Genomic DNA, 27163 nt, shown 5'->3' with positions numbered 1-27163 from the left:
ACAGACCAATAATTAATTGTACAATGTCAGTAAGAATTACTTGATTTCCATTCTTTCAACCCACATCATAGAACTACTTGCTATATGTCCATGAGTAGTTAAAAAAATGCTTGAGTCCCTGTCCTCTGAGAGATAGATGGTATTTGTATACACATGTGTGAGGGAAAGGGAAAGAAGCCAAGATATAAATGCTAATAACTAATATGACACACACCATATGTGTGGTGAGGACAACAAATGCCATAGGGAAGGAGGGAGACATTCCAGTGGGATTAACCAGGAAAGGAATACCTGAAGGAGTAGCATGTGAGCATGACAAACATCTTACTAAGATGAAGGAATGGACTAGCATTTACAGAATGCTTAACACTGCATGTCAGGTACCATGTGAGCATTTTTACAAACCTTACTCAGTCCTTACAATACAGCTAAGCCCACTAAGACCCTAACAGACTGAAAACTTTGTGCAAGATCACACAGCCAGTAAATAGCATAGAATGTGACCTAAACTTTTGACTCCAAGATCAAGGTCTTTCTGCTACACCATGCTGCCACTGTCTTGAACAAGAGCTTGGTATCTTTGGCCAAAAATCCAAAAGCTCACACATGAAATCTGACAAAAACTGACAAGGAATTTTTTTCCTACCCAATGTATACACTTCAAAATATATTTATTCTTCAAAGTTACCTAATCAAAGCCAAATCAAAACAGACCACATTTACTTATAAAAATGATGGTCTAAATTGACAGTACTGAAATTTTAATTCACAGCTTGAGATCAATCCATTCAGCTATCCCTTTTGGTAAAAAGATTTTAGTCAACCACAGGCTTCTAATTAGAGAGACTATTACCTAAGAGACGCTTTCATTCTTATGCTTTTGCTACCACATAATGTAATATGTTCATTTTGGCAATAAGCATAAATACCTATTTATAATCTTGTTTTAGAAAAAGACCTTCAAAGACTCATAGCCTCTTCTTGCCCTTCTCTCTTCATTTTAAGAGGATCTTCACTCATTCATTCAAACATTACCGAGGAGCCTTCAATGTGTCAGGAACTCTTCCCTCAAAAATGAATAAGAGAAGCCTTGTTTTCAAAAGATTATTTAATGTAACAACAATTTTACCTGATCTTAATTTTGTTTCCAGATTAAACTCCTTCAACTTCTTGACCCACACACAACCTACAAACTCAACAGTACTCTTCTCCCTTTCTGCTTTATTCCATTCTTCTATCTCATTCCATTCAACCTTTCCTTGACCCTTCATCCCCAAGCTGTACTATCTCCTTGAGGATAATACTGTATCAATTATTTCCTTTCCCTCCATTCCTTTCAGAACTACTATAGTACTCCCCTTGCCACAGCATTTAATACATTGTTTTAATTATTTATTTACTTCATTCAACCCACCAGCTACCTACTGCATACTTCCTGTGTACCAAACCCTGGTCTACCCCTGGTCTAGGTATTAAGGATATAAAAAAATATATATTTTCCCTGGTGAAAATCATATTCCAGGGTGGACTATAAATAAGACAAACAAGTAAACAAATGATATGCCAGAACATAATGAGGTTATAAAAATTAACATAATTTAACAGTTCATAGTTTTGCTGATAAATTGAAACACAGGAGAAAAAAAAACACAGAATGTAAGAAAAAGGCCAAAAATCAAGGATGATTCTTATATTTTTGGTGTGAGGAACTGGGTAAAGGATGGGGCTGTTTACAGAGTTGGAGAACACTGGAGGAAAAGGTTTGAGAGAGAAAGATTAAGAGTTCTTTCTCTGCCATGTTAAACTTGAGATGCATTTTTTATATTCAAGAATAGAGGTCAAGTAGGTAGCTAAATATGCAACTCTGCAGCTCAGGAGAGAGGCTGGCCTGGAGCTCCAGATGTGGAAGGTATCAGCATAAAGATGGTATTTAACACCATGGACTGAGACGAATGAAGAAATTATCTCAGAATTCAGATGAGTGTTCAAGAGGCAATGACACTAAGCGACCGAGAGAGATGAGGACAGAGAATTATTCACCCAGGATTTGGCAATACAGACATCAATGACTTGACAAGAGGGGTTCTAGTGGAATGAGTACAAAAACTGTTTGAACAGGGATGGAAGCCATGGGATGTAAAGAAGTTGAGAACCTAGAGCTTTTCCATAGAGAGGAAAAAAGAAATAGGGTGAAGCTAGAAAAGAATATGGGTTCCACCCACCTAAGGAGGGTTGTTTTTTGTTTTCTGGTTTTTTTTCTTAAGAAATTGAAATAACCCACTGGAGATGGAAAGACTGATGATGCAGGACAAACTGGACAACAGAGGAGCCCTAAGCCTTTAAGTCCTTAGGTAGAGAACAGGGAATAAGCTCCAGGGTGCAAGTGGAGGGCCTAGTCTTTGGGAAGGACAGGCATTTTCATCCACTGTCACAGGAAGGCAAAGGAGATTGGTACAGATGCAGGTGGTGTGGTAGATGTGATGGTGGAGTAATAGAAAAATGGCTCAAAGCAGGGGTTCCATCAGGTAAGTACCACAGTGGGAAAGAAGGATAAGGCTGCTGAGGTACAGGCAAGAAGAAAAAGGTATATTGGTAGAACATGAATTCCAAGCTAGATAAGGGAGGGGAAAAGGACATGAATGGGGTACAGTAAAAAGCAGAAAGGTTAATGGACAGGAGTATCTAAGGGAGTTCAAAAATATCGGGGCGCCTGGGTGGCTCAGTCGGTTAAGCATCTGCCTTCGGCTCAGGTCATGATCCCAGGGTCCTGGGATCGAGCCCCACTGTGGGCTCCCTGCTCTGTGGGAAGCCTTCTTCTCCCTCTCCCATCCCCCTTCTCCCTCTCCCACTCCCCCTGTGAGAGGAGGTGTTCCCCCCCTCACTGTGTCTCTCTAGGTCAAATAAATAAATAAATAAAATCTTTTAAAAAATATATATATATATGTTTGAGGCATAAGGAAACTAGATAAGTAGATGGTGATCCGTTTTTCTAAAAAGTTTTTAAGTGGAGAGGTTACCAGCATTGAGAAAGTTTAAGGTTTGACCATAGGAATAGGTTTCTGATGGGGGTGGGGGGAGGTCTAAAAGCTGAGAGATCAGATGTTGGATTATCCACGGGGATGTAGCAATCACTAGGTATGATGACAGGATCTGTGGAAGTGAGCCAGGTACTGATGAGGAGGTATAACTAGGAGGCAATGACAGATCCAGAAGGGGTAACAGTCTGATGGCATGTATTTCAAAAAAGGTGGGAGTTTTGAGCCAGAAAAAAAATGGACTGAAGCAGCAAATGGGAGAAAGAGTTCCAAATGGGAGGTCGGGCTGGGGCTGAAGATGTGGGGTGAACAAACATCATTACTTAAGGACTACAAGGAAACAGAGTTCCAGGGAATAGTCAGGTAGGGCAAGAAAGTGAAAGCAATTTTGTTCAACACTATGTCTCGATTTGATTACAATAAACTATTGATTCCAGGAGGCCAACTGGAGGGGCTAGGGGAGGGGCACTGAAAGGTTGGAAGACTGTGTCAGGTGAGGATATGCACAAAACCAAATGAGGATAAATTTCCCAATAAGAGCAGCTAACCTGGGAATCTCAGACTCTAATAAAAGATCAACCAAAACACCTTTTCTAAGCTTCATGAGAGTAGCTCAGGATCTTTCCAATAAGTTTTCTTTCTGTTTAAATTAGCAACTGAAGAATCCTAATAATTATCTTCATGTAGAGGGCCTTGCATACCTCAAAGAAGTTCAGAAAAAGAATGTTTATTTAATTCGTTCACTACATTTAAGCGCAATTTGGCCTGGAGTGATAAGGAAAATCTCAGAAAGGAATCTCAGGCATGTTAGCTATTCCTTTATCCCCTTCTCATTTCACATCTTCCTTTCACAAAAGTCAAAAATGGTGATAAAAAGAGCAACCACGATTGAGGACAGAGTGAGCTGGCAACGGGGCTGTTCTGAGGACAAGCAGGATTCTCTACACACCTGCCTGTGACCTCACAAAACACTTGTGCAGGTATGGAAAGAGTCCGACGGCTTAAAATAACAAATACCACAACAGCCTCTAACTGTCAGCCCTGAGGTACTTTGTCCAACTGCACACCACTCCCTACCACAGTGTTTCTCTAACCAGAAAAACGACCCACTTGGGGGAGAGTTAATATAAATTATGACTTTCTCTCTCAGATGAACTAATTTACCTGGATGAAGAATTCTGAGAATACTTTTTCTAACAGTGTATATTTAACTTTATGAAGAAACAAGTGTTGACAATATAATGATAAAACTTCATAATCCAATGGTGAGTACTATCCAACACATCAAATCAAGACGAATTAATTTCAGTCATCACTGTACAGAAAATGAAATGTCTAAAATATATAGTTGATGTAGAAAAAAGCCAATTATATTGTTATAGGCCTCATTTTAAGAAACACGCAGAATCACTTCATTGGCTTCAAGAGGAAGCACCATGGGAATGTAGATATATGGAATATCTCCAAGCGTGGATGGAATTATTTTTGTATGAAAGGGAGAGAAAATAAAAGGTAAATAATAAGAAGAATACACTTCTGAATACTAAAAATACCACAAAGGAAAAATTAAAGAGTGTCATTAGCACTACAACTTTTACTGAGTATAAGACCCTTATGCATATCATAATGCCCAGCACACCATAGATTGTCACCTTGTCAACTAAAAAAGGATGCTGAATTTAGTAACAAATCAACTGGGGGCAGGACTGATTTAACATAAATCCATTTAATAGACAGCATTGGTGAAATCTATCAAAGAACATTTCCCAATTTGGAAAAAGATCAAAGGAAGTCCCACGTGGTCTCTACAGAGTCCCAGAGATGGTTAGCTAGAAACTACAGTGGATTCTGTATCTGCCCCACTGCAGATTTGTTCAAGACTACCCACTTGTTTTACTCTTCATTGTTGACACCAATTGATTGAGAAATAACATTTATTCCCATGACTAGTGCTTCATCACTCACAAGGAAATTACTCACACCAGGGATTATCTGAACCAATCTGAGACTGTTCCCTAAAGTGCAATAGCTCTGGGCTAGGGGAGATAGAACAAAGATCCCATACCACTTAATTCTAAGCTATCTGGACAAAATGAGCTTTACCAATAGCAGGACATCCTTTTCCACAGCAAGGTCTTTTTCATTATTTACTCACTAATTACTTAGTCATATACTAAATTACTATGATTCTTTCCTAGAGTGAAATTAGGAAAAAATGAGACCCAGGCTCAGTAATCTTATGCACAAAATCCACTTTGTAATGCTCATCTGTACTTTTCCTACAGAAAAACAAACTCAAGTGTCATGACTAGTGTTTATAAAGGGAAAATATTAAAATGCAATTATTAGAATTATTTTGACTTGTGGTTAGCTAAGATGCTCAATATATTAGAAAGTCAATTTGTTTTCTTTCGGGAAAAGTTAATAAAATTGTTTTTTTAAAAAGACTGATATAAGTAATATTTCTATACCTTCCCCAAACAAAAATAAAACTTCATGACACTTGAGTGGTTAATCAGTTTTGCTATAATATCTATTTTTATTTTCTTTTTAAGATTTTATTTATTTGAGAGAGAGAAACAGATAGTGACAGAGATAGCGAGAGAGAGCACAAGTGGGGAGGAGAGGGAGAAGTAGGCTCCCGATGGGCAGGGAGCCCGACGTGGGGCTCAATCCCAAGACCCTGAGCTGAAGGCAGATGCTTAACAGACTGAGCCACCCAGGCACCCCTATAATATCTATTTTTAATTGAGGTAAAATTTACATTGATGTCATGCACAGATTTTTGTTTTAAAGATTTATTTATTTATTTGAGAGAAAGAGAGAGAGAACATGAACTCAGATCAGGGGAGGAAGAGAGGGAGAGAATCTTTTAAGCAGATTCCACATGGAGCGCGGAGCCTGATGCAGGGCTCAATCTCACGACCCAGGAGTTCATGACCTAAGCCAAAACCAAGAGTCGGACACTTAATTGACTGAGCCACCTAGGCACCCCTCAAGCACAGATTTTATTTTTTTTAATTTTTTTTTTTTTTAAAGATTTTATTTATTTATTTGACAGAGAGAGACACAGGGAGAGAGGGAACACCAGCAGGGGGAGTGGGAGAGGGAGAAGCAGGCTTCCCGCCGAGCAGGAAGCCCGATGCGGGGCCCAATCCCAGGACCCTGGGATCATGACCTGAGCCGAAGGCAGACGCTTAACGACTGAGCCACCCAGGCACCCCTCAAGCACAGATTTTAATTAACAATTCAATGATTTCTAATAAATGTATTCATTCTTGTGATCTTCACATTTCCATCATTCCAGAAAGTTTTCCTGAGGCCCTTACAGTCAATCCCCCCACCACCAAAGGCAACCACTGCTCTGATTTCTATAGTTGGAAGAAACACCTGGTTCCTCTCCTTCCACACAATGTTTCTGAGATTCGTCCACAATGCACACAATGCATGCAAACAATGCACGTATCAGTAGTTCATTTTTTTTCTAATAGCAGAGTAGCATGCCATTGTATGATTGACACAATCTGCTTATCTATTCTCTTGTTGATAGATATTTGGGTGTTTGTGGGGTTTTTTTTCCAGTTTTTGGCTATTGTGAATAAAGTTGCTTGTAAACACAGAATCCTGTTCTGCTGTAAATGTAATCATACCACCTTAAACTTAAGACAGCTTTCTGCCTAACCAGAAGCTGAGGGATCTGACTGTATAAGCATCACAGGAAGGGAGTGAAAGGAGCCCCACCTGTGCCACGGAGCCCTGGCTGAACGGATGGGACCTACCCCAACGAGCCCACATCTGTGATATGTGACACTACAGGCAGTCACACCTGGTGAGGAGAGACTCTTTCTCTGGAACATTTCAAATACGTAGTGTTTAGGGGCAGTGGCAATAAAATGCATCTCTGTTCTGACCCTAATGTGGTGTCACGCTGCTTCTATTACACACAAACATGCAGTATTCAAAAACAACATTGGAAAAAAAATAAATGAAACAAGGCAACACACACACATACACCCCCTAACAACACTGGGGCACCTGGCTGGCTCCGTCAATAGAGCATCCAACTCTTGATCTCAGAGTAGTGAGGTGAAGCCCCACATTGGGTGTAGAGGTTACTTAAGAACAACAACAACAACTGTAACACACATACACAAAAAAGGGGTTTTGATTTACTTGTCTTTTGAGGTCTCCTAGCACAGACACCACCTAATGAATGGCTAGCCATGTGCTAGTTATGTAACTTGGGTAGACACATCACTTACCACTAAGTCCTAACTTCCCAATATGCAGAATAAGATAATTATAGCATCTATCTTAGGGTCATTTTTTTTTTAAAGATTTTATTTATTTATTTGAGAGAGAGAGAGAGAGGGAGCATGCACACGTGAGCGGAAGCAAGGGGCAGAGGGAGGGAGAGAGAATCCCAGGCAGACTGTGTACCAAGTGCGGAGCCAACACGGGGCTCAATCCCAAAGCACCGAGATCATGACCTGAACTGAAATCAAGAGTTGGATGCTCAACCGACTGCGCCACCTCGGTGCCCCTTAGGGTCATTTTGAAGATCAAAATTAGATGATGTATATCAAGTATGTGTAGTGGCTAACACACTTAAGAATACAAATACTAGTTACTGCTAACAAAACTTTATTCCCAAAACGATTTAGAGAGTATAGCCTCAGATTTTCATTTTCTTTTTCCATTTGAAGGTAAAGACCAGAGTTTCCCCCAAATGAGTGTTTCTCCCAAAATTAGTTCGAAATCATTATGCATTATGCAAACGAAAGGGTTCCCTAACCAAGCAAGTTTTGGTTAAATAACTTTTTTTACACTGCAAAACTTCTCAGTGTTGTATGCCAAAGTACACTATGAACCCTAAAAGCGAGACCCAGAATGTACTATTTCCAAAGTAACTGAACCATGAAACTGACTCCTGCCTTATGGAGGAGATGTGATCCTGGGGCAGTTTGGAAAATGCTAATAAAAACAACACTAACTACATATATAAAACAAATAGTATTCTTAAGAAGGATATATGGTCTTCCCATTTCATTTACTTAAATGCTCTCCATCCTTTAGATCTCAGGGAAGCCTTCTTTAAGCCTCTAAACTTAATCAAGACTTCCTGCTAGGGGCGCATGACCTCAGGGTCCTGGGATCAAATCCCGAATCCCATTGGGCTCCCTGCTCAGCGGGAAGCCTACTTCTCCCTCTCCTGCTGCTCCCCCTGCTTGTGCTTTCTCTCTCTTTCTGTCAAATGAATAAATGAAAAATCTTTAAAAAAAAAAAAAAGACTTCCTGCTTGATACCCTCAAGTTTCCTTAGACTCTTCCTTCAGCGCCCTTACTGCGATTTCTATTAACATACTTGAAAAATTATTTGATTACTACTTTTATCTCGCCCACCAAACTATATTATGCTCAACCCTATACCTCTAGAATCTAGCACAGTGTTTGGCGCCAGATAATAGATGTGGAACAAATATGTGAATCCAAGAATTTTACAGCAGCTTTGCCACAGCAATAAACTGAAAACAATCCAAGCATTTACTAACAAGAAATTAAGGTATTCTACATTTATATTATATTAGACAGCCATTAAAAAGAATGAGCTTAATCTCTGTATTCTGACATACCCACTTTAATTGAATAAGAAAAAAATGTACTTTATTACATATATACTATATTGTGCAGATACCTAAAAACACACACAAATTGTTAACAAAAAAAAAATTGTTAACAGTGACTACATTTGAAGAGGGATAGGACTAGGAAAAAGTATTTTCACTTTATACATTTCTCTATTTTCAATATTCTCCAAGAAGTATATAATTCTTTTTAATTAATTGCTTTGAGCAACTGCAAGTCTATATAAATTACCATATGCTTTAGGCTCAGTTCATATTTGTATGACTATTTCTCAAAGATATTTTTGTAATGATCCCTATAGCAATCTTGAGAAGTAAATAGGACAAGAGATAGCAGTAACCCTGTATTGTAAATTAAAAGCTAGAGGTAAACTGCCTAACATAACAAAGCAAAATAAACAACAGAACTGAGGCTAACGTGGATCTTTTTTCTTAGGCCAATGTTCTTTTAATTACACATCACTGCCTTTCCAGAAAGGGACACAAGGCAGCCTTGAAACAAACAACATTTTAGAACTAAATGACTAGAAGAGATTTAAACCTATTCCATCTCGACGAGTCATGAGAGGACACTGCAGGCCAATGGCCATGGAGGCCTCTTTTAAATAACCCCAGGGAAAGGGAGGTTACAAAATCCTAGTGCATGCTTCTATTAGACAACTCCCTTATATTCAACTGAAATCTCTCTGTAACTTTAACCTTTTGGTTCAAGTTTAGCCATTTGGAAGGCTACAGAATAAGCTTCTCTCTTCTTCTGGAGTATATTCAAACATATGAAGACAGCTATCACCTGTGTCCTTTTGAGAATGGGTGCTTTACTTAGACAAACTTCCCAATAGAACATCTATCATTATCCAACTGGTTGGCAGAAAAGGGTTACTATCATGCAGGACTCCCACAAACTCATGAGGTACAAATAGGCAATTGTCACTACAGTCTTTTAAGGAGAGTTAGAGAACCATGCACTCTCACCACTCCTTTGTTGGATGGCACTGAATCAAACAGCTTTCTGGTATAAAGCATAGGAATGAAGATGGGGTCAGACAAAATCTTGGCTTTAGATAGCTGCACATAGCTGGTTCAAGAATTTGCTATGAACAGAGCCAATTATTACTCCTCCATTAGAAAGATGATCAACCTGATCTTCCCTCAGTAAAATATTTCTTGCTGTTTTGGTCAGATTCTCCAATAACAAAACACCTGCTCATTCTACCAATGGACAAATGAGACTACCTCAGGATTTAAAAGATGCAAAGAAACTGATGATAAAAGTTATAAAATGAAACTTTGTGAATGAATTTGAGATTCATGAAAAGATTTCAGAGGGTAATGACATGGTTGTTAGAGAACACCAAGAAAATGAACAATGAAAAGTACAAGAAGTACAAGTTCAAGAAGTCTTATACTTACAACTACAAGAGGTAGAGGAAGCTACATTGTAGCTAAACATTTATTAAAACTGCTTTTTACCATCTGATGAAAACCAATCAGAATTAAATGCTTGTGCAAAAGCTCAAAGCAAAAATACAGGACAAGACAGGCATCTATTTGGAATAGCACAGCTTTTTATCCTGGTTTACCTATTAACGAGCACAAACGTGGGAACGTCTTCCCAAATGCTGCTGCAGGTTTTCTTTCTGAATGTGAGCCTAAATAAGGGAAAGGAGAGGTCCTCTGAGCACCCAGTTGAAAATATCCCTCCTTACCCTTCCTCACTGAGCTATCTTGCACTTCGAGTTTATCGTAATTTGTAATTATGTATCTTTGTGCTTGCTTGTTATCCAATGACCCAGAAGAATATAAGCTCTACTCTTTTTAACACTGCAAACACAGGAACATAGGGTTTTGTACATGGAGGGTGCTCATTAAATATCTAGAAGGTAAGTGAAGACAGAGAAAAAAAAAGGAGATCATAGATTACCATAAACAGTTTGCTTTCTTATTCAATGTTGAGAAATTAATCACCTAATGGACAATTATGATCCAGACCAAAGCAGACGTCATTTAGTTTAGCCTCACAACAAAAGTCTGAATTTTCTTCCAGGTCACAGAAACCCTCCTAAAGAAGTAAATGACTTATAACCAACAAAACAAGAATTTTTACATTAGCCAAATAATTTGATCCTCAAAACAATCTTACAAAAGAGACAGTTATGTTAGTGAGGACACTGGGGCTAAGAGCTCTTCACATCCTCCCTACAAACCTATGGGCTTGTAGTTCCCACAAAGAAATAGTGGCTGCATAAACTTGGTGCAAACTTTGAGAGACACTCGTGCCATAATCCTCGTTTCCTACTGCAAATATGTGATCCAGATGGGAACCGTTCAACAGCTCAGTTCTCCATTTGCATTTTAGGTTTTGATGAGGGTCCCGTTCACTCTATGTAATTGGTTAAATGTTGACCGCCAAATATATTTATGAGGCGATAACACGTCCAGGTCAAAGAAAGGGCGTGGGAATATCATTTTAGAAAAGGCTGCATTGCAGCCAAAACTAACTCTGGGCTGCGGTCCACAATCGCTCTCTCCCAACTCCCCTCATTTCCTCTCTCCCCTTCACTGAACCATTCCTTCCTAGAGTCAGATTTGGTGCAACAGGCAGGTTCCTACCTTGGTCTGAACACTCTTATCAAACTTGTCATTTTTGAAGCTAAACGTATTCTGGTGCCTCTGAGGCCTGGAACGAGCCACATTCCCTTTCTGGGAGCTCATCGTGGAAACCACAATCACCTCGCGCTGGTACAAGGAAGACGCGAGGAAAACCAACACGGCAGGAACTATCCCACGGAGTCCACGCTTCTGTCACTGACCCGGAAGGAACTTATCCAGCCTTTCCGCCCCCGCCCCCGTAGGCCCACGTGACTCATCGAGGAGGTCAAAGGACTCCCTCTGGTCAGTCAAAACCCTCAGTGTTCTTCCACGCGGCCCAGTCTCGACCCATCCCCCTCCGCGCAGCCTCTCTCTCAATCCCGGCGTCTAAATCCCGCTTCCTTCGAAGCGAGAATTCCCCCATTGGTCCGAACGTGGCAGTCCATCAAGGCGGAGAGGCAAGGAACCTTTGCTTTGATTGGTTCTTCTTTTCCGCAATCCCCGCCTCCTGCCGACTCAGCTCAGCCTCTCCAGGCGCCCGACTCCGCTGGGCGTCTTGTGATTGGTTGAAGTCCGGCTAAGCTGCGCTGCGTCCCTCCCCCGGCCCGCTCGCAGGCTGGAGCCCGGGTCAGCTTGGCATCTTCCTCCAGTCAGTGACCAACTCCTGCCTTAGCGAGGATTTTGCTCGCCCCCTCGGTTCCCCTCCAGCCTTCCTCCCGCCACCAGAGCTAGCCCCGCGGTGGCAGGCTGAGGAGGAGCAAAGAAAGGAAGATTAAAGAGAAGAAAGACCTGGCTGGGTCTGGGTGGTGTCTGCAGTGCCAGAAAGGGAGGTGGCGGCGGCGGCGGCTGCGACCACGGCCGCGCGGGACGTGAGGCCCGAGAGCAGCCGACGGCGGCGGCCGCTCCAGAGCCTCGCGCCGGGGCCGTTAGTCAGCAGAACGCGAGCCCGTGTGGAGGAGCAGGGCCGGCGCGAGGCGAGACTCGAGAGCGCGAGCCGGCCCCCTCGGGCGCCGCCGTCCTTCCTCGTCCCGGCGCCGGGGGCTGCAGCCCTCGTCCCCCCTCCTCGGCCGCGCCCGCCCGCAGGCCGGGAGAGTCCGGCGGCGGCGGCGGCGGCAGCAGCAACGTGGGTCGCACCTTGTGGAGGACAGCGCGTCGGCAAAGGCTATCTCCCGGCCCTTTCTTCCCGACACCTTGGCCGCGGCCCCTGAGGTGCAGGTGCGTGGGGCCGCGGCGGGCCGGGCGCTGCGGCCGGGCTCGGGGAGGGGGCGGTAGGCCCGGAGCCGCAGCGCGGGAGGGACGAACCCGGGCCGGGAAGGGGGAGGGGAACGGGAGGCGTCTTTGTTGTTGGCGACCGGGATCCCTCTCGGCGGCGGCGAAAAGCGGGGAGGCCGCTTCGGATCGGGTCTGGTTTTGGTTTCTCTGGTGGTTCCGTGAAGGGGAGAGGTAGGAGAGCCCCTGCGAGCGAGGGCTACGGGAGTCTGGGGGCGGGAGAGACGGAAAGCCGGACTGAGAAAGGTCTTAGGTCCTCCTGGCGCAGAAGGGTCTCGTTTCACTTGTTTTGCTTTTCTCCCCGTGGACAGAAAGATGGGGTGAGCTTCACATTCTCCTCCCTGGCTCCCTGTGAGGTTGGCGATGCCCGAAAGCTTTCTCCTGAGTGTCCTCGTGTGTGCCAGCCTCGATCTGAGATCGAGTCGGCCCCGTCCTCGATGATTTGTGCTCCCGGAGGGCCGTCTTAGGGTTCTTTTCTCTGGGTGCCTCAACTTGCATCTTAACCTGTTTCCGAACCCTAGATTGGGCTCCTCGGTAACTGCTTTTGAGTTGGAAAATGAGAGGTTTTGTTTGGAAATTTTTTTTAACCCTGAAACGAAAGTTCTGTCGAGTTTGGATGTATCGTTGTGAAGCCCCCCCCCCCCCCCCGCCCCGGCAAAGAAAAGTGAGTTTAACCTCGGCTTTTTGTTAAAAAAAAAAAGTTCAGAGCTTTGATCCTTGGGGAGATTTCTGCCAGTGCCAGACACAGTTTTGGGTTGTTTTTTTTTTAAACGATGCTTTGATAGAAGTCTACGTGAGGTGGGCTTGATAAGCAAAAAGATGAATAACGGAATACAGAGAGAGTGATCTTTAAATTTTGGCTGTTTATGGAAAGATGTTTTCTGTTTAATATACTTCGTAATATATGTGCATATAATACCTCATCTGCAAGATGATTCATTGATTTTTTTTTTTTTTAAGGCTCCAATACATAAAAAGAATTTTGGAGATCTTGTGTCAGCATTTGGAACTGCCTAATGAGCCTGAGTAAAAAGTCAGGTACATGTTGTGATAGCGTGTATCTGTTTACATTAACAGGAAAACTTAGAGTAAAATGAACTTTTCTCCATAGTTTGTCTCTTCATATTTTGATGGCATAAACTCATTTGTGTAACATACCTAGTATCTAATCGTAACCAAGATTTTAATAATCGTAATTACCAGTGTTCTTACTAGGGGCTGCCCAACTCTTGTTGGTTAATTTTTGTGAGAGTAGAGGTGGTGGCTTAAAGAACAGGAGAGAGCCATGTTTCAACTTAATAAAAGAAATAAAATGCCTGTTGTGCGGTAATTGCTGTATTATTTGAGGTCCGTGAGCAAATGAATAGCACCCTCACCCATATTTTGACCTCTCTTTTCTCCTGCTCTAGTATTAATAAGGTTAATTGGGAAGGATAGGATTAGATTTTTAGCAGGCTAGGCAGTTTTAATTTTGTCCGGTGCTGTGCAGGACTGTAGTTGGTAAGTGGCTTGTTTCCTTGAGTATCTTTGCCCATTTTGAAATATGTATGAAATGATATCTGACAAAGAATTTGTTTCCTGTGACAAACAAAATTATCATAAAACATCATGGCAAAATAATGTCTTTGATAACTTTATGAGCACAGAACAACTAAGCAATTAGTGTCCCAAGTTCTGTCACTGAATTGGTCTACAAACTCAAGCAATCTGAGTCAGTTTCTCCATCTGTAATATAGGGCCAATAAAATGTGTTACCTGCACGTTTTATAGAAAGGGCAGTGAGAACCAACAGTTACTTTGATTATGTGACATTGATTTAGTTTATTAATAAGAGTACTTTTCGATGCAAATCTCTTATTTTGGTATTATGAATTTCAATTCCTTGGTGAAGAATTAGCCTAAGGAAATATAGTTATAATAGGGAGAATGCCTATCCTATATGCCATCATCTAAGAATTGATAACTCAGAATTTCCTCCATGTTAAGATTGGTGTCAATATCCTCAGAATGAGTGATGATGAGAAAATAGAGTGACGAATTGGCTTGGTTGGTTTCTTTACTGGTAGATTTTATTTCTAGTATATCCAAGTTTTTGTTCTTAATTCTCAAAACTTACTTCTACCTTTCCTACCCTGTTAACAAATTGTCATATATGTATTGCCCTATGTTATGCCTCTCAACCCTAGCCTTGTGAGTTGGGGAGGAAAAGTGATGTTTTATGACATTTTTACAGATAAAATAAAGCCCAGAGAAGTTAATTCTTTGAATTGCCTAAAGCTACATAATTTGTAAGAAACAGAACCTGGGTTTTCTGACTTCTAGTCCTGAATCCTTTGCTTTGGAGCAGTGTTTTCCAAACAGCTGTTTGGACCCAACAGTTTTTGCCAATTCAGATGAAATGAGAACAATATAAGTATTGGCAACATACAATATAATGAATATTCATGCACCCATTACTCAATTGAAGAAATAAAACTACAAAACAAAATGAAGCTTCCTTTGTACTTCGAAAACCCCTCTGAAATCCTACTTCCTCTTTCCCCTACTCCCAGCCACTAACCAAAAAAAATAGAATGCATCCTTCCTATCCATGTGTTTATACCTAACTACATGCCTTTATGTCCTTGAACATTATATAGTTTTTCTTTATTTTAAGATTATTTAAATATGTTTGTATCTGTAGCCTGCTTTCTAAACTCTATTTGCCAAGATTTATCTATGTTTATTCAGGTAATTCTAGTTTATTTTTACTGCGATAATGGTATGTGTTCCATTATGTGACTATCAGATTTCTGTTGATCATTTTAGTTTTTTCCAGTTGCTTATTAAAACACTGTGGGGAATTTTCTTGTATATGTTTACTTAGGTAATGTACAAGACTTCCTCTAGGGCAGTGGTTCTTGAGCCTATGTCCCATTTTTATAGAAGTATTTTATAACTTTTCCAATTCTGCCCTAAAATGAAATTCAAATAAAATTAAAACTTAAATTTACATTGTATTTTAAAGTAATGCTCTTACTAAAATATAAGAACTTATAACTAATATATTTCACTGTGTAGATGCTCAGACCAAACCACACTCTAATCTTGCTAAGTGTGATAGTAGACTAGTAAAATCAGAATTCAGGGAGCTTGTTAGAAATCAGAATCTCAGGACCTGCCCTACTGACTCATGCTGAATTTTAAGAAGACTCCCAGGTGATTTGTGTGCACATTAAAATCCAAGAAGCACTGCTGGAAGAAACAGAAGTCAAATACTTTGCACCAGTGTTTAGTATCACCATGAATAGGGTAAGCTACTGGTGCAAATTATTATTATTATTTAAGATTTTATGTATTCATTAGAGAGAGAGTGCAAGAGTGCACGCGCACAAGTTGGGGGGAGTTGTGCAGGAGAGGGAGAAGCCGACTTCCTGCTGAGCAGGCTAGATCCCAGGACCCCGAGATCATGATCTAAGCCAAAGGCAGACGCTTACCCCACTGAGCCCTCAGGCACCCCTACTGTTGCAAATTAAAACAGGTGTGTTGAATTGGCTGTTCAAACACCGATGGTGGCACTGTTGTTGATAAATGAGTTTCTGAAATAAACTATTTTCAGTAAAGTTTGGACAAAAAAAAAATGCAGTCTTCTCTCTTTACACAGTGGTTGCGTTCTTTAAAATCTTCATCTATATTAAAGCAATACAGGGTGCCTGGGTGGCTCAGTCGGTTAAGCGTCTGCCTTCCGCTCAGGTGGGGATTGAGTCCCTCACCGTGCTCCCTGCTCAGCAGGGAGTCTGCTTCTCCCTCTCCCTCTACCTCTCCCCCTGCTTATGCTCTGTCTGTGTCTCTCTCTCAAATGAATAAAAACGAAATCTTAAAAAAAAAAATCAATACAAATATACTTTGTGTTAAGTCCTGTTTATAAATATCTGAGCTTATTTACTCTCAAGTGTTTCAGTAATGGACGAGGGGATCTATTTTCCCACTTTTCAAATACTTTGTTAGACTTCTTAAGGCTTGCCATGCTGAGGAGTATGTGAAGTGTGGTACCTCATTGGAATTTTTATTTGCATGTCCCCAGTTAGTCTTGTAGTTGAGAACACTTACATTTATATTTCTGGGCATTCATATTCCTTTTTTGTGAATTGCTTATTGTTGTTGTTGTTTTAATGGGATTGTTTATCTTACTGATTTGTAAATGCTTTTTATGTACGCTGGATAGCAATGCTTGGTAGCCTTTACAAATATCTTCTAGTCTTTAGCATGTCTTTTCACTTTAAATATGGTGCCTTTTTATGACTTAAAGTTCTTAGTTTTAAAGTCAAATATATTTTTTTCTTTCTTTCTTTTTTTTTTTTTTTTAAGATTTAAGTAATCTCTACACCCAGGTGGGGCTTGAACTTATAACCCCAAGATCAAGAGTCGCATGCTCTACTGACTGAGCTAGCCAGGTGCTCCTGGTCAAATGTATTTTATGGGCCCAGCACGCTTCCGCTGCGCAACTCTGCTTTATGATTGTGCTTTTTCTCTTTAAAGGAAGTCTTTTCTATCCTGAAGTTGTATTAAGTATTGATCTTTCATAGTCATTTGCATCCTTCACATTTCGGTTTGTTTAACATGTGTCTTCATCACTTTTTATTCTGGCTAGAATTTTTTAATGGTTATTATGACCCTAATTTTTAAACAGAGTTTTAGACTAAATTCAGATATTACTTTGATGTTAATTTGTCTCAGAAATAGGTTCTGTTTTGTTTTCCCTAGAATTAAAAGGGAGAATGGTTACACAAGTTCTTTATACATACAGTTAAAGGTGAAAAGTGGTAAAGGAAAATTGGGTCAGTGTTGACTTTGTGTCAGTTACTATTTTAGATTTTTGGGGGGTACATCTGTAAACAAGCAAAGATCCCTAGTTTCCTAGAGCTTGCCACCTAGCAGAGGACCACAGACAATATGCAAAATTTTAAAAATATCTAATATTTAGAAAGTGATCAATACTTCTAAAGAAAAAGTAGTGAAGGGTAGGAGGGAATCAAAAGAGGCAGTTTGACCTATCAAATAGTGTGGTTAGGGTAAACGTCACTGAGAAAGGGAGAATGAGCATCGAAGACACTAGCCATGCAGATATTAACAGAGTCTTGAAAGAGTTGACATAGTCTTTAAGTTAAACGTGTATCCCTTGCTCTCTCATTTAATAAGTTGTGTGAACTTGGACAAATTAACTGAGTTAAACCTGAAGCCTTGATTTCCTGAAGTATTAAAGGATGGTAACCTGAGAAAAGTATTATTAAGATTAAAGGAGATAACAAGTGAAAACACCTCCTACCCCCACCTAGTTCTCATGTGGCACTCTGTATTTTCATAGCGTTTATCACAGTGTAATTATCTGTGTCACCAGTTGATAAGTTTTATCCCACCTCTTCTGAAATACTAATGAAAAGAACCAGTCAGTGTTATATTTTATTAACAGATTCATTTGTAAACTATCTTTAACCCTTTTTTTTTTTATGTGAAAATCCTCAGATTTGTTGAGAAAGTGTTTTGTATTTAAGGTGTCTTTGTGCTAGAGCTTCAAAATATATTACAGGCATTACCTCATTGGTGACCATACACCATCTTTCTTATGGAGGCAGTGGATATGTATCATCTTGCACTTGGAATGAATTGGAGCTGCTAAATGGTATAAAGTGACACAGAAAGTCAAGGAGAATTTGGATGAAATCTGATTACATTTGGCTATATTTTTCCCTGTGCTCCTTTTTTTTCCCTTTCTGCAGTACTGCTAAAATTTACTTTCTAAAGTATAAAAGCAAAGACATGTAGCTTATGTTATATTGTTAGATTGTGTGGCCTTTCAAAAATCATTGTGACACAAATAATATTTTAGTTATGACTTTATTTTCCGTTTTCCCCCATGAAGCTTCTCATAGTATCTAAGGAGGTAGTATTAGAATTGGCAGTAGTGTTAGAGGTCTTCACTTTTAAAAATACATACTGCTGAAGAAATTCAAGCGTTATGGTTGTCTTGGATTATTAAACATTTATTTTTAAGATGTAGTCACATTAGAAGAATAGGATTAAGAAAATAAGTATATGCTTAGTGTAGGTCGGGGTAAAGAAAAAAAGAGGGTTGAAATAACCTCATTAATTTGGTGTAAGCAAATCTGCGTTATAACCTCAACAAACCCAAAGTAGAGCAAGAGTGCCTCCGGGAACAAAAATAGAAGACATTATCATTTTATCAATTGCAGTAAACTTGTTTGGCTTCTGAATTTAGATTGTTCTTAAATGTGTTTTTAAAATTAAAATCAATTGAGGGGCCCCTGGGTGGCTCAGTCAGTTAAGCAGCTGCCTTCGACTCAGGTCATGGTCCCGGGGTCCTGGGATAGGGTCCCGCATCCGGCTCCCTGCCCAGCGGGGAGCCTGCTTCTCCCTCTCCTCCCAGCTTGTGCTCTTTGTCCCTATCTCTCTCTCTCTCAAATAAACAAATAAAATCTTAAAAAAATAAATAAAATTAAAAATCAATTGAAATAATCCCTCTAATAAACTTTTCCCAAACATGCCATCTACGAACTGTGACCTAGATATTTTAATTTTTTACTTTCTAGCTTAGCCAATCCCAACCCCAAAAGTAAAAATTATTCTTTTTTTTTTAAAGATTTTATTTATTTGACAGAGAGAGAGAGAGAGCAGAACACAAGCAGGGGGAGTGGGAGAGGGAGAAGCAGGCTTCCCGCTGAGCAGGGAGCCTGATGCGGGGCTCGATCCCAGGACCCTGGGATCATGACCTGAGCCGAAGGCAGGCACTTAACGACTGAGCCACCCAGGCGCCCCAGTAAAAATTATTCTTCGCACATCAGTTATTACCAAGAAAATAATGCTATTCGGTAACTGGTTTTGGCAAGCTTATAACTGAAACACTGGGTTACATTTTGTTCAGAGCTTTTTAAAAGACCCTAACGACACTTGTATTAATAAAGATTTAGGGCAGTAAAGTTAGTAAGAGTGAGGGGAACTTCTTAAAATTATACATTAAGGACATGCAGATAAATCCTCTAGGGTAATTGTTTTCAATTTTTTTGTTAGAATTCATAAGGAAGACATTTTGCTTCATGATTTGATATTTAAAAAATTTCATTGAAGAGATTAAATCTGTCAGCATGAGCATTCTTCAGGGAGATTTTTTCCTCGTACAGAAAGAAGTAAAACTTAAATAAAGGGCTTAAAAAAAACAGTAAAAGTTGTTTAATTTATTTGTAGAAGAAGTGATTGAGTTGGGGAGGGAATTTAACCAATGGAGAAGGAACAGAATGCACAAAGGCATAGACGGAAGAAAGAATAGGTCTCTCATTGAAGAATAGTATGTTCAGTAGAATGAATGAATAGGGAAGTGCTCAGAAATAAGGCTAGAGACTGGGAAGCAGAGAGGGTGAGGGGATCATGTATGACATACTAAAGTATTTAATTTATTCAAGGGGACGGTAAGGCCCATTGAAAGATTTAAATGGGAAAGTGACATCACCTGGCAGCAGTGTAGAGTGTGGATTAGAAGAGTGATAGATATTACTGAGTGGTTTATAATGTTAAATAAAAAGTGGTTGAGCAAAGATGTGGCTGAGGGAGTGGAGAGTGCTACATAGGAAACAGGCCTTGATTGAGAGGAATAAAGAGGAAAAGGGAGGAGAGTGGGAATACAGTTGGAGATAGGGTCTGTAGCTTACGGGAGAAGTCTGTGCTAGAGATTTGTTTTTAGATTTAGGCCTTGTTGTATGTAAGAGGTAGTTAAAGCTATGGGTACAGTTGAGATCAAAAGACTGGAAAACAAAAGAGGGAAGTAGTAGTTAAATCCATGGGTTTAGGTGAGTTAAACAGAAGAGGAAGACAAAAGGTCAGTCTGTAAAAGTAATAATAAAACCTTTGAAGAGGTCACCAGAAAAACCAAGATTGGAAGTTAGTTTCAAGAAGGAAGGAAAGGACAGTGGTGTTTAATGCCACAAAGTGATTGTGTAAATTGAAGACTAAGTACCCAGTGCACTTTGGAAAAAAAAATTTTTAAGATTTTATTTATCTATTAGGGAGAGAGAGGGTGCTCAAGAGCGCATGCATGAGTAGGGTGAGGGGCAGAAGGAGAGGGAGAAGCAGACCACCAGCTGAGCGGGGAGCCCGACTCGGGGCTCGATCCCAGGATTCTGGGATCATGACCTGAGCTGAAAGCAGACGTTTAACCTACTGAGCCACCCAGATGCCCCTGCACTTTGAAATTTTAAGAGATTATTGGTACTCTTAAATGGGTCAACAGTTTTATGATAAATGTTAGATCACAATTCATTTGGGACCTCTTGTGGAAGAGTGGGAAGTGAGAATAAAAAGATTTGTTTCTGGGGCGCCTGGGTGGCTCAGTCGTTAAGCGTGTGTCTTCGGCTCAGGTCATGATCTCAGGGTCCTGGGATCAAGCCCCGCATCGGGCTCCCTGCTCAGCAGGGAGCCTGCTTCTCCCTCTCCCACTCCCCCTGCTTGTGTTCCCTCTCTCGCTGTGTCTCTCTCTGTCAACTAAATAAAATCTTTAAAAAAAAAAAAAAGGTTTGTTTCTGAAGGACACTCCGAGATGGTAATTCGAATCTAGATATAAATACACCCACTTTTTTTAAAAGAGGAGAGTCTTGAATATGTTTAATAAACAGAAAATATGAGCCAGTAGAGCAGGAGAGGCTGTAAGGATATGGGAAACAGGGTAATTGATTAGGCAGGGCCTCTGAAGATGCTAGAGGCATTGGAACAATCTAGAATATGTGTTGGAGGGATTGGTCATGAGGGAGGGAGACTTTAAAGGAGTGAAAAGGCAATCAGGATTCAATGAATTGATTTCCAGCGTTCAGAAAGAGATTATCAAATATGTGCCTGCCTGTTCCCAAGTAAAAGAACATCTTTTTCTGAACCTAGTATGCCAGGAATTTAGATGTTGCCTCATTTAATGTTCCTAGCAACTCTGCAAAGTTTACAGATAGAAAAATTGAGGCTCAGAGAAGTAAGTTGTCTAAAGCCACGCATCTAGAAGGTAACTCAGCTGTGATTTGACTGCATTTATGTCTAGTTCCAGAGCTTAGTACTAAAACTTTTTTGCCGAATTCCCCCAAAAAGGGGAAAACAATAAGAGGCTTCTAATTTAAGTTTTGCCCAGTGAAATCACTTCAAAAAATATTTTTAAACTTAGTGCCTATTACAATTTTTTAAATTTTTTACATGTTTTCTTTTTCACAAAAAGAAAAAAATAGAAAGGACATAATGTCCAAACAAATAGAAGGCAAACCTTTGAAATCATTAAGCCTACTACTCTTGTCCGTAGCTTTTCTCATTTTCCCAAAGAATAACTTTATCAACAACCAGTACCAGTCCTCAAACCATGCTTTCCAAAAGACTCTTGAAATGAGAATTTTATACACAAAAATATAGTACATTGTTACTTCAATTGTTACAGCTAAACATTTATGTTCAAAAAAACTAAGTATTGTGTTTTCCCCCCTTGCTAGAAACTCATATTTTGTTTTGCTGCAAATTGATTTCTGAGGGTTCTCATTACTAAACCTCTAAGAAATTAATAAAATGACTGATAAACTGAAGAAACTGAAAAATATATAGCATTAATTCCTGAACTATTTCCTTTTGTTAACTTATTAGCTACTTGTGGGTTTTTTTTATTATGGTTTATTTTTTCAATTGCTGAAAGCCATTGTAAATCCAAATGTCTTTTTTTTTTTTTTTTTTTTAAGTAATGTCTACACCCAATGTGGGGCTTGAATTTACAACCCTGAGATAAAGAGTTGCATGCTACACCAATCGAACCAGCCAGATGCCCCCAAGTCTTTTTAGAAATAGGAGATCAAATTGCTCTAACATTATACCATTGCTTACTACCTTACCTTGTCCCTTTTTGGGAATATTCTCCTGTGTGCATAAACTTATTTGCTTATAGAAATATAAATATTGCCTAATCAACTATAACAGCACATCTTAAATCAGCACATGTGTAATTCTTTTTTTTTTTAAGATTTTATTTTTTTGCTAGAGACAGAAAGAGAGCACAAGCAAGAGGAGGGGCAGGCAGAGGGAGAGGGCTAAACAGGCTCCCCGCTGAGCAGGGAGCCCTATGCTATGCCGGGTTCAATCCCAGGACCCTGGGATCATGACCTGAGCCGAAGGCAGATGGCTTAACCGACTGCGCCACCCAGGGGCCCTTGTGTAACTCATTTTTTAGGGTTCCTACTAACGTGAAAAACAGAGCTCGGCTCCATGTTCTTTAAGTCTGAAGTTGTGCTTCTTACTTTGATGGTACTGGAAAGCGATGAGAGTAATACAGAAAAAAATCAAAGTTCAGAGGCTTATAGCCGCCATTATTGCCAACATTCTCCTCTCCCAAGTCCTGAAGGTATGGAGATGGTTAGCAAGACATTTGCTGATGTTCCCTGATGTTGATGCTAAAGGTGGAAAAGGGAAGAACTTTTTAGCATGTGAGTATTCCAGTCACTGGATAGCTTTACTTTTGAGTGAGGATGGCCTCCACCACCTGAGGTCTTCGCAGCTGCAGTTGACTACCCTAACTAGATGGCAAAGCAAGTCACCTTCAAAGACAAATTTGCTTCTTTTAAGGTGGTGTTAGGGCATTTGATTGCTACCTTTGCACTGTGCTGCACCTGGGGATTACAGGAGCAAATCATTTATTTTAAATGCCTGAACCATTTTCACAGGGTCCTGGGCTGCGCTCAGCCGGGAGTCTCCTTGAGTTTCTCCTCCTCTGCCCTTCCTCCCTCCTCTCTTTTGCTCTTAATAAATAAATCTTTAAATGCCTGAACCACTTAAAAATGCTTCAAGATGTAGATCCTTCTCATTGGCACACATTTTATCCCAAAAGAAGCCCTCAAACATAAGAGAATGTTCAATTTTTTCCCGTAGGAAAAATTATCTCTTCAAAATAATTCATGAGTACTAGGCTCTTTTTTTTTTTTTTTTAAAGATTTTATTTATTTATTTGACAGAGAGAGAGCGAGAGAGGGAACACAAGCAGGGGGAGTGGGAGAGGGAGAAGCAGGCTTCCCGCCGAGCGGGGAGCCCGATGCGGGGCTCGATCCCAGGACCCTGGGGTCATGACCTGAGCCGAAGGCAGACGCTTAACAACTGAGCCACCCAGGCGCCCCGAGTACTAGGCTCTTTAAAATGGCCTCCCAAATTATTCAGTTGGGAAACATTTAACTTTTTTTCTTTTTGGCCAACCATCAAATAACCCTTTAAATAAAGGATTTTCCAACCTTGTCAAAGGACACTCATGGTATTAGTTGACAAATAAAAATATAGTGTTATTGCTTTATGATCAGGAAATTGATTTGCTATTTTGCAGTTAATGGGCATTAACCAGGTAAAACATCTTTAATTACTAATTTGTACTTGTGGTAATTATACCCAACTTAATGGTCTGTTTATTTAACTGCCTCTCTTAAGGATTTTAAATCTATCAGAAGGTGTTTTTTTAATGCATAGAATGCAGTGTAAATAGAAATATAATTTATAATTATGGTTTCCAAAAAGATTCAAGCCATAAATTAAACATTAGTGTTGTGAATCCTGGTTCAAAACAACAAAACAAAATTTTTTTTTTTTTTAATTATATTTATTTGTCAGAGAGAGAGAGTGAGCACAAGCACAAGCAGGGGGAATGGTGGGCAGAGGGAGAAACACACTTCCCGCTGAGCAAGGAGCCCAGTGCGGGACTTGATCCCCAGACCCTGGGATCATGACCTGAGCCGAAGGCAGGCGCTTAGCCGAATGAGCCACCCAGGCATCCCAAAACAAAATCTCTTTTGATTATATTTAGCATTATTTCAGTTTATATTCTGTCGGTTCTTTAGGTATAACTGTAAGTTCTTCTTTAATCTCTTTCACTTAGGTTGTTATTAATCAGGTACTTCCTATGTAGTGCTAAAGAAAACACATGGTCAGTGACCACATAGTAAAGACAATAGGTAGTAAAGACAATTGGTATTTATCAAGTAAGCTCACAGGTGAGTGTGTGGCAAGGATCACAATTTTAAACTGTAAAGGAAAAGAACTGGGAGCTGTAAAAAATAATAACCTAATTTAGGGGTGCCTGGGTGGCTCAGTTGGTTAAGTGTCTGACTTTGGCTCAGGTCATGATTCTGGGGTCCTGGGATCAAGCCCCGCATGGGGCTCCCTGCTCCTTCTTCTCCCTCTCCCTCTGCCACTCTCCCTGCTTGTGTTCTCCTACTTTCTCTCTCAAAAAAAGAAAAAATTTTTTTTAAGATTTTATTTATTTATTTGACACAGAGACACAGCGAGAGAGAGAACACAGCAGGGAGAGTGGGAGAGGGAGAAGCAGGCTTTCCTCGGAGCAGGGAGCCCGATGCGGGGCTCAATCCCAGGACCCTGGGGATCATGACCTGAGCCGAAGGCAGATGCTTAACGACTGAGCCACCCACGCTCCCCTCAAATAAAATCTTTAAAAAAAAAAAAAAGAATAACCTAATTTAGATTTGACGTTCATGAGATCTCTCTGAAAAGGGGGCATTTGAGATTGGAATAATGAGAAGTCATTAGAGAGTGTGCAAACCCTGAAGTGGAAACCACTTTCATGCTTTCAAGGAAATGGGAGATGGGGAGGGAGACCACAACCATAAGTGATGAAAGGAGAGCGTATCAAGGTAAATTTGGAAAGGTAAGCAAAGGCCTGATCCTGCAAGGCCTTTAAGGACTTGTGGAGAAGTTAGATTATTACAAGTGCAGAGGGAAGCCAGCCATAGAGGAGTTTTTAAGCAGGTTATCACCTAGTAAGCTGTGTAGAACATTATGAATGGGAGAAATTCATACTTAACCTCAGCTATTTTCCATTTGTTTGTTCACACGTTTTGAGTTCCTTCTGTTGTCTTACTCTACATAACCCTGGTCATTTCTTTCATTTGTAAAAGCTGGGAACTACAATAAAAGCATAGAAAAGTAACTTAAGTAAATCAAGAGAATTGTATGTATTTTCACCTATAATTAAGGATGATAGAAATTAAATGACTTCTCAATTGAACTCTTGTATTTATACTTTAAGATATTGAGGTCAGTGTAAACTTCCTGCTATTTGATACTGTTTTGACTTGTATTTAGTAATGTTCCCACAGGTTCCCTTTTTTTCTTTAGAAATGTCATATTTAGAAACTTTTTATATTCTTGATACTCTTAATAGAATGTACAATCAGACTTCTCTTTCTATAGGAGCAAGAAGAGGAAGAGAACTATATCTAGTTGTACAAAGAAAGATAATGTGAACATAGGATATGATGCCCAAAAACATCCAGGCAGATACAAAAGAGAGGGAGGATTCAGTATAATAAAATATTCTTGCTGGAAAAGCTCCAGCTCTTATATTTCAGTCTTCTCACATTAAAATTGAGGCACATAAGGGCATAAAAGTTCATTTTAAATAAAATTATACCTGGAAGCACTAGTATGTAAGGTGATATTTACTAACCCAGATAATGGCATTTGGAAGGATGAATGGACTATCCATCTTTAACGCTTGCTTTCTCCTTCATCCCAAACAAGTATTTACAACAGAGGTACAGTACATGTGTAGACTACCAAAAAACTAGCTATCAGATTCTTCTCAAATCAGATATCAAAGATTTGCCCACACTTTTTTGCAAGCCACTGTTCCCCTTCTCTCCATTCTACTCTTCTCCAGTTGCATAAAGATTGGCATAAAGATTCAGAAATGTTGTTCTCTATCAGCTTTGACTAAAAGACTTTGCACACCTAGTCTAGAAATTGTCTCTAAAAAAAGCAGGAAAAGTCTACAATATTCACTTGTTTCTTTGCTACTTGCCTCTTTAAAAGGAGAATATAAGGCAAAATTTTTATTAACTAAAACATCCAATAAATCAAGGTTATCTTTATTTTGCAGAGTAGAAAGTTATATATGTTACTGATGTAGAGAAACAATTACTTTTAAATGTAGTCAAGTGTTGATATTTAACTGAAGGATGTGATTTACACATTTTGCAATATGATGACCATTTGTTGATTTTCTACTTTCTTAATAGTGTGTTTAACATACCTCCATGTAGTAGGTTGAAATTTGTGCCTGTTTGAGGCTTGTTTTTGAAAATCTTAAATTTGAAATCTTAAAATTTAAATAAAGTCTTCAGCAGTACAGTAGTTACCAAGTTACTGTGCTCTGTCGGTACATCGGCTTTTATGCAGTTGCCTAAACGACTGCATCATTCTAATACATGTGTAAGGAACTACAGTGGTTTCTGTACATTGCTGAACAGAGATTTGTTTTTAAATTTTTCATTTGTCTAATTCTTCCCTGTCCCAGTTTTTTCCCTTTCTTTCTACCATGCACCCTTTGCTTTAGTATTATACTTTCACCTGTATTACTGTCCCAGCCTGGAGAGTTTTCCCTCTGCTTTTGGAAATAACATCCTAGTTTAAAGTTCTAAGTCCACAAAGTTTTTTCTAATTATTGGTACCTACTTTTGTCTGATTTCTGAAGCTTAAAATCTACCCCACATTATATAGTGCTTAATATTTATAAGATGAAAAGACCCTGTACAGCATTGATTTATTAATAATAAATATTCACTTATCATAA

General features: G+C 39.8%; 2 protein-coding genes across 5 annotated transcripts in view; one reads left to right on the top strand and one right to left on the bottom strand.

The window, feature by feature from the left end:
• The window catches only part of C14H9orf85 (chromosome 14 C9orf85 homolog), a 72132-nt gene extending 60275 nt beyond the window's left edge, over window positions 1-11857 (bottom strand). For all 3 annotated transcript variants that reach the window (XM_036080068.2, XM_078062198.1, XM_078062199.1), the window contains exon 1: window positions 11290-11857. In XM_036080068.2, the coding sequence (XP_035935961.1) occupies window positions 11290-11391 (102 nt within the window). In that variant the 5' untranslated portion in view covers window positions 11392-11857. The remainder of the gene's footprint in view (window positions 1-11289) is intronic.
• A 42-nt stretch (window positions 11858-11899) lies between these two features.
• Window positions 11900-27163, top strand: part of ABHD17B (abhydrolase domain containing 17B, depalmitoylase) — a 50956-nt gene continuing 35692 nt past the window's right edge. Inside the window, exons 1-2 of one of the 2 annotated variants that reach the window (XM_036080037.2) lie at window positions 11900-12483; window positions 13498-13575. The gene's annotated coding sequence lies outside the window, so the exon portion shown is untranslated. The remainder of the gene's footprint in view (window positions 12484-13497; window positions 13576-27163) is intronic. The other variant, XM_036080047.2, reaches the window with a different exon arrangement.

The sequence above is a fragment of the Halichoerus grypus genome, chromosome 14 (genome assembly GCF_964656455.1).
Source record: "Halichoerus grypus chromosome 14, mHalGry1.hap1.1, whole genome shotgun sequence".
NCBI classification, from domain to species: domain Eukaryota; kingdom Metazoa; phylum Chordata; class Mammalia; order Carnivora; family Phocidae; genus Halichoerus; species Halichoerus grypus.
This window is presented reverse-complemented; position numbering and strand designations above follow the sequence as displayed.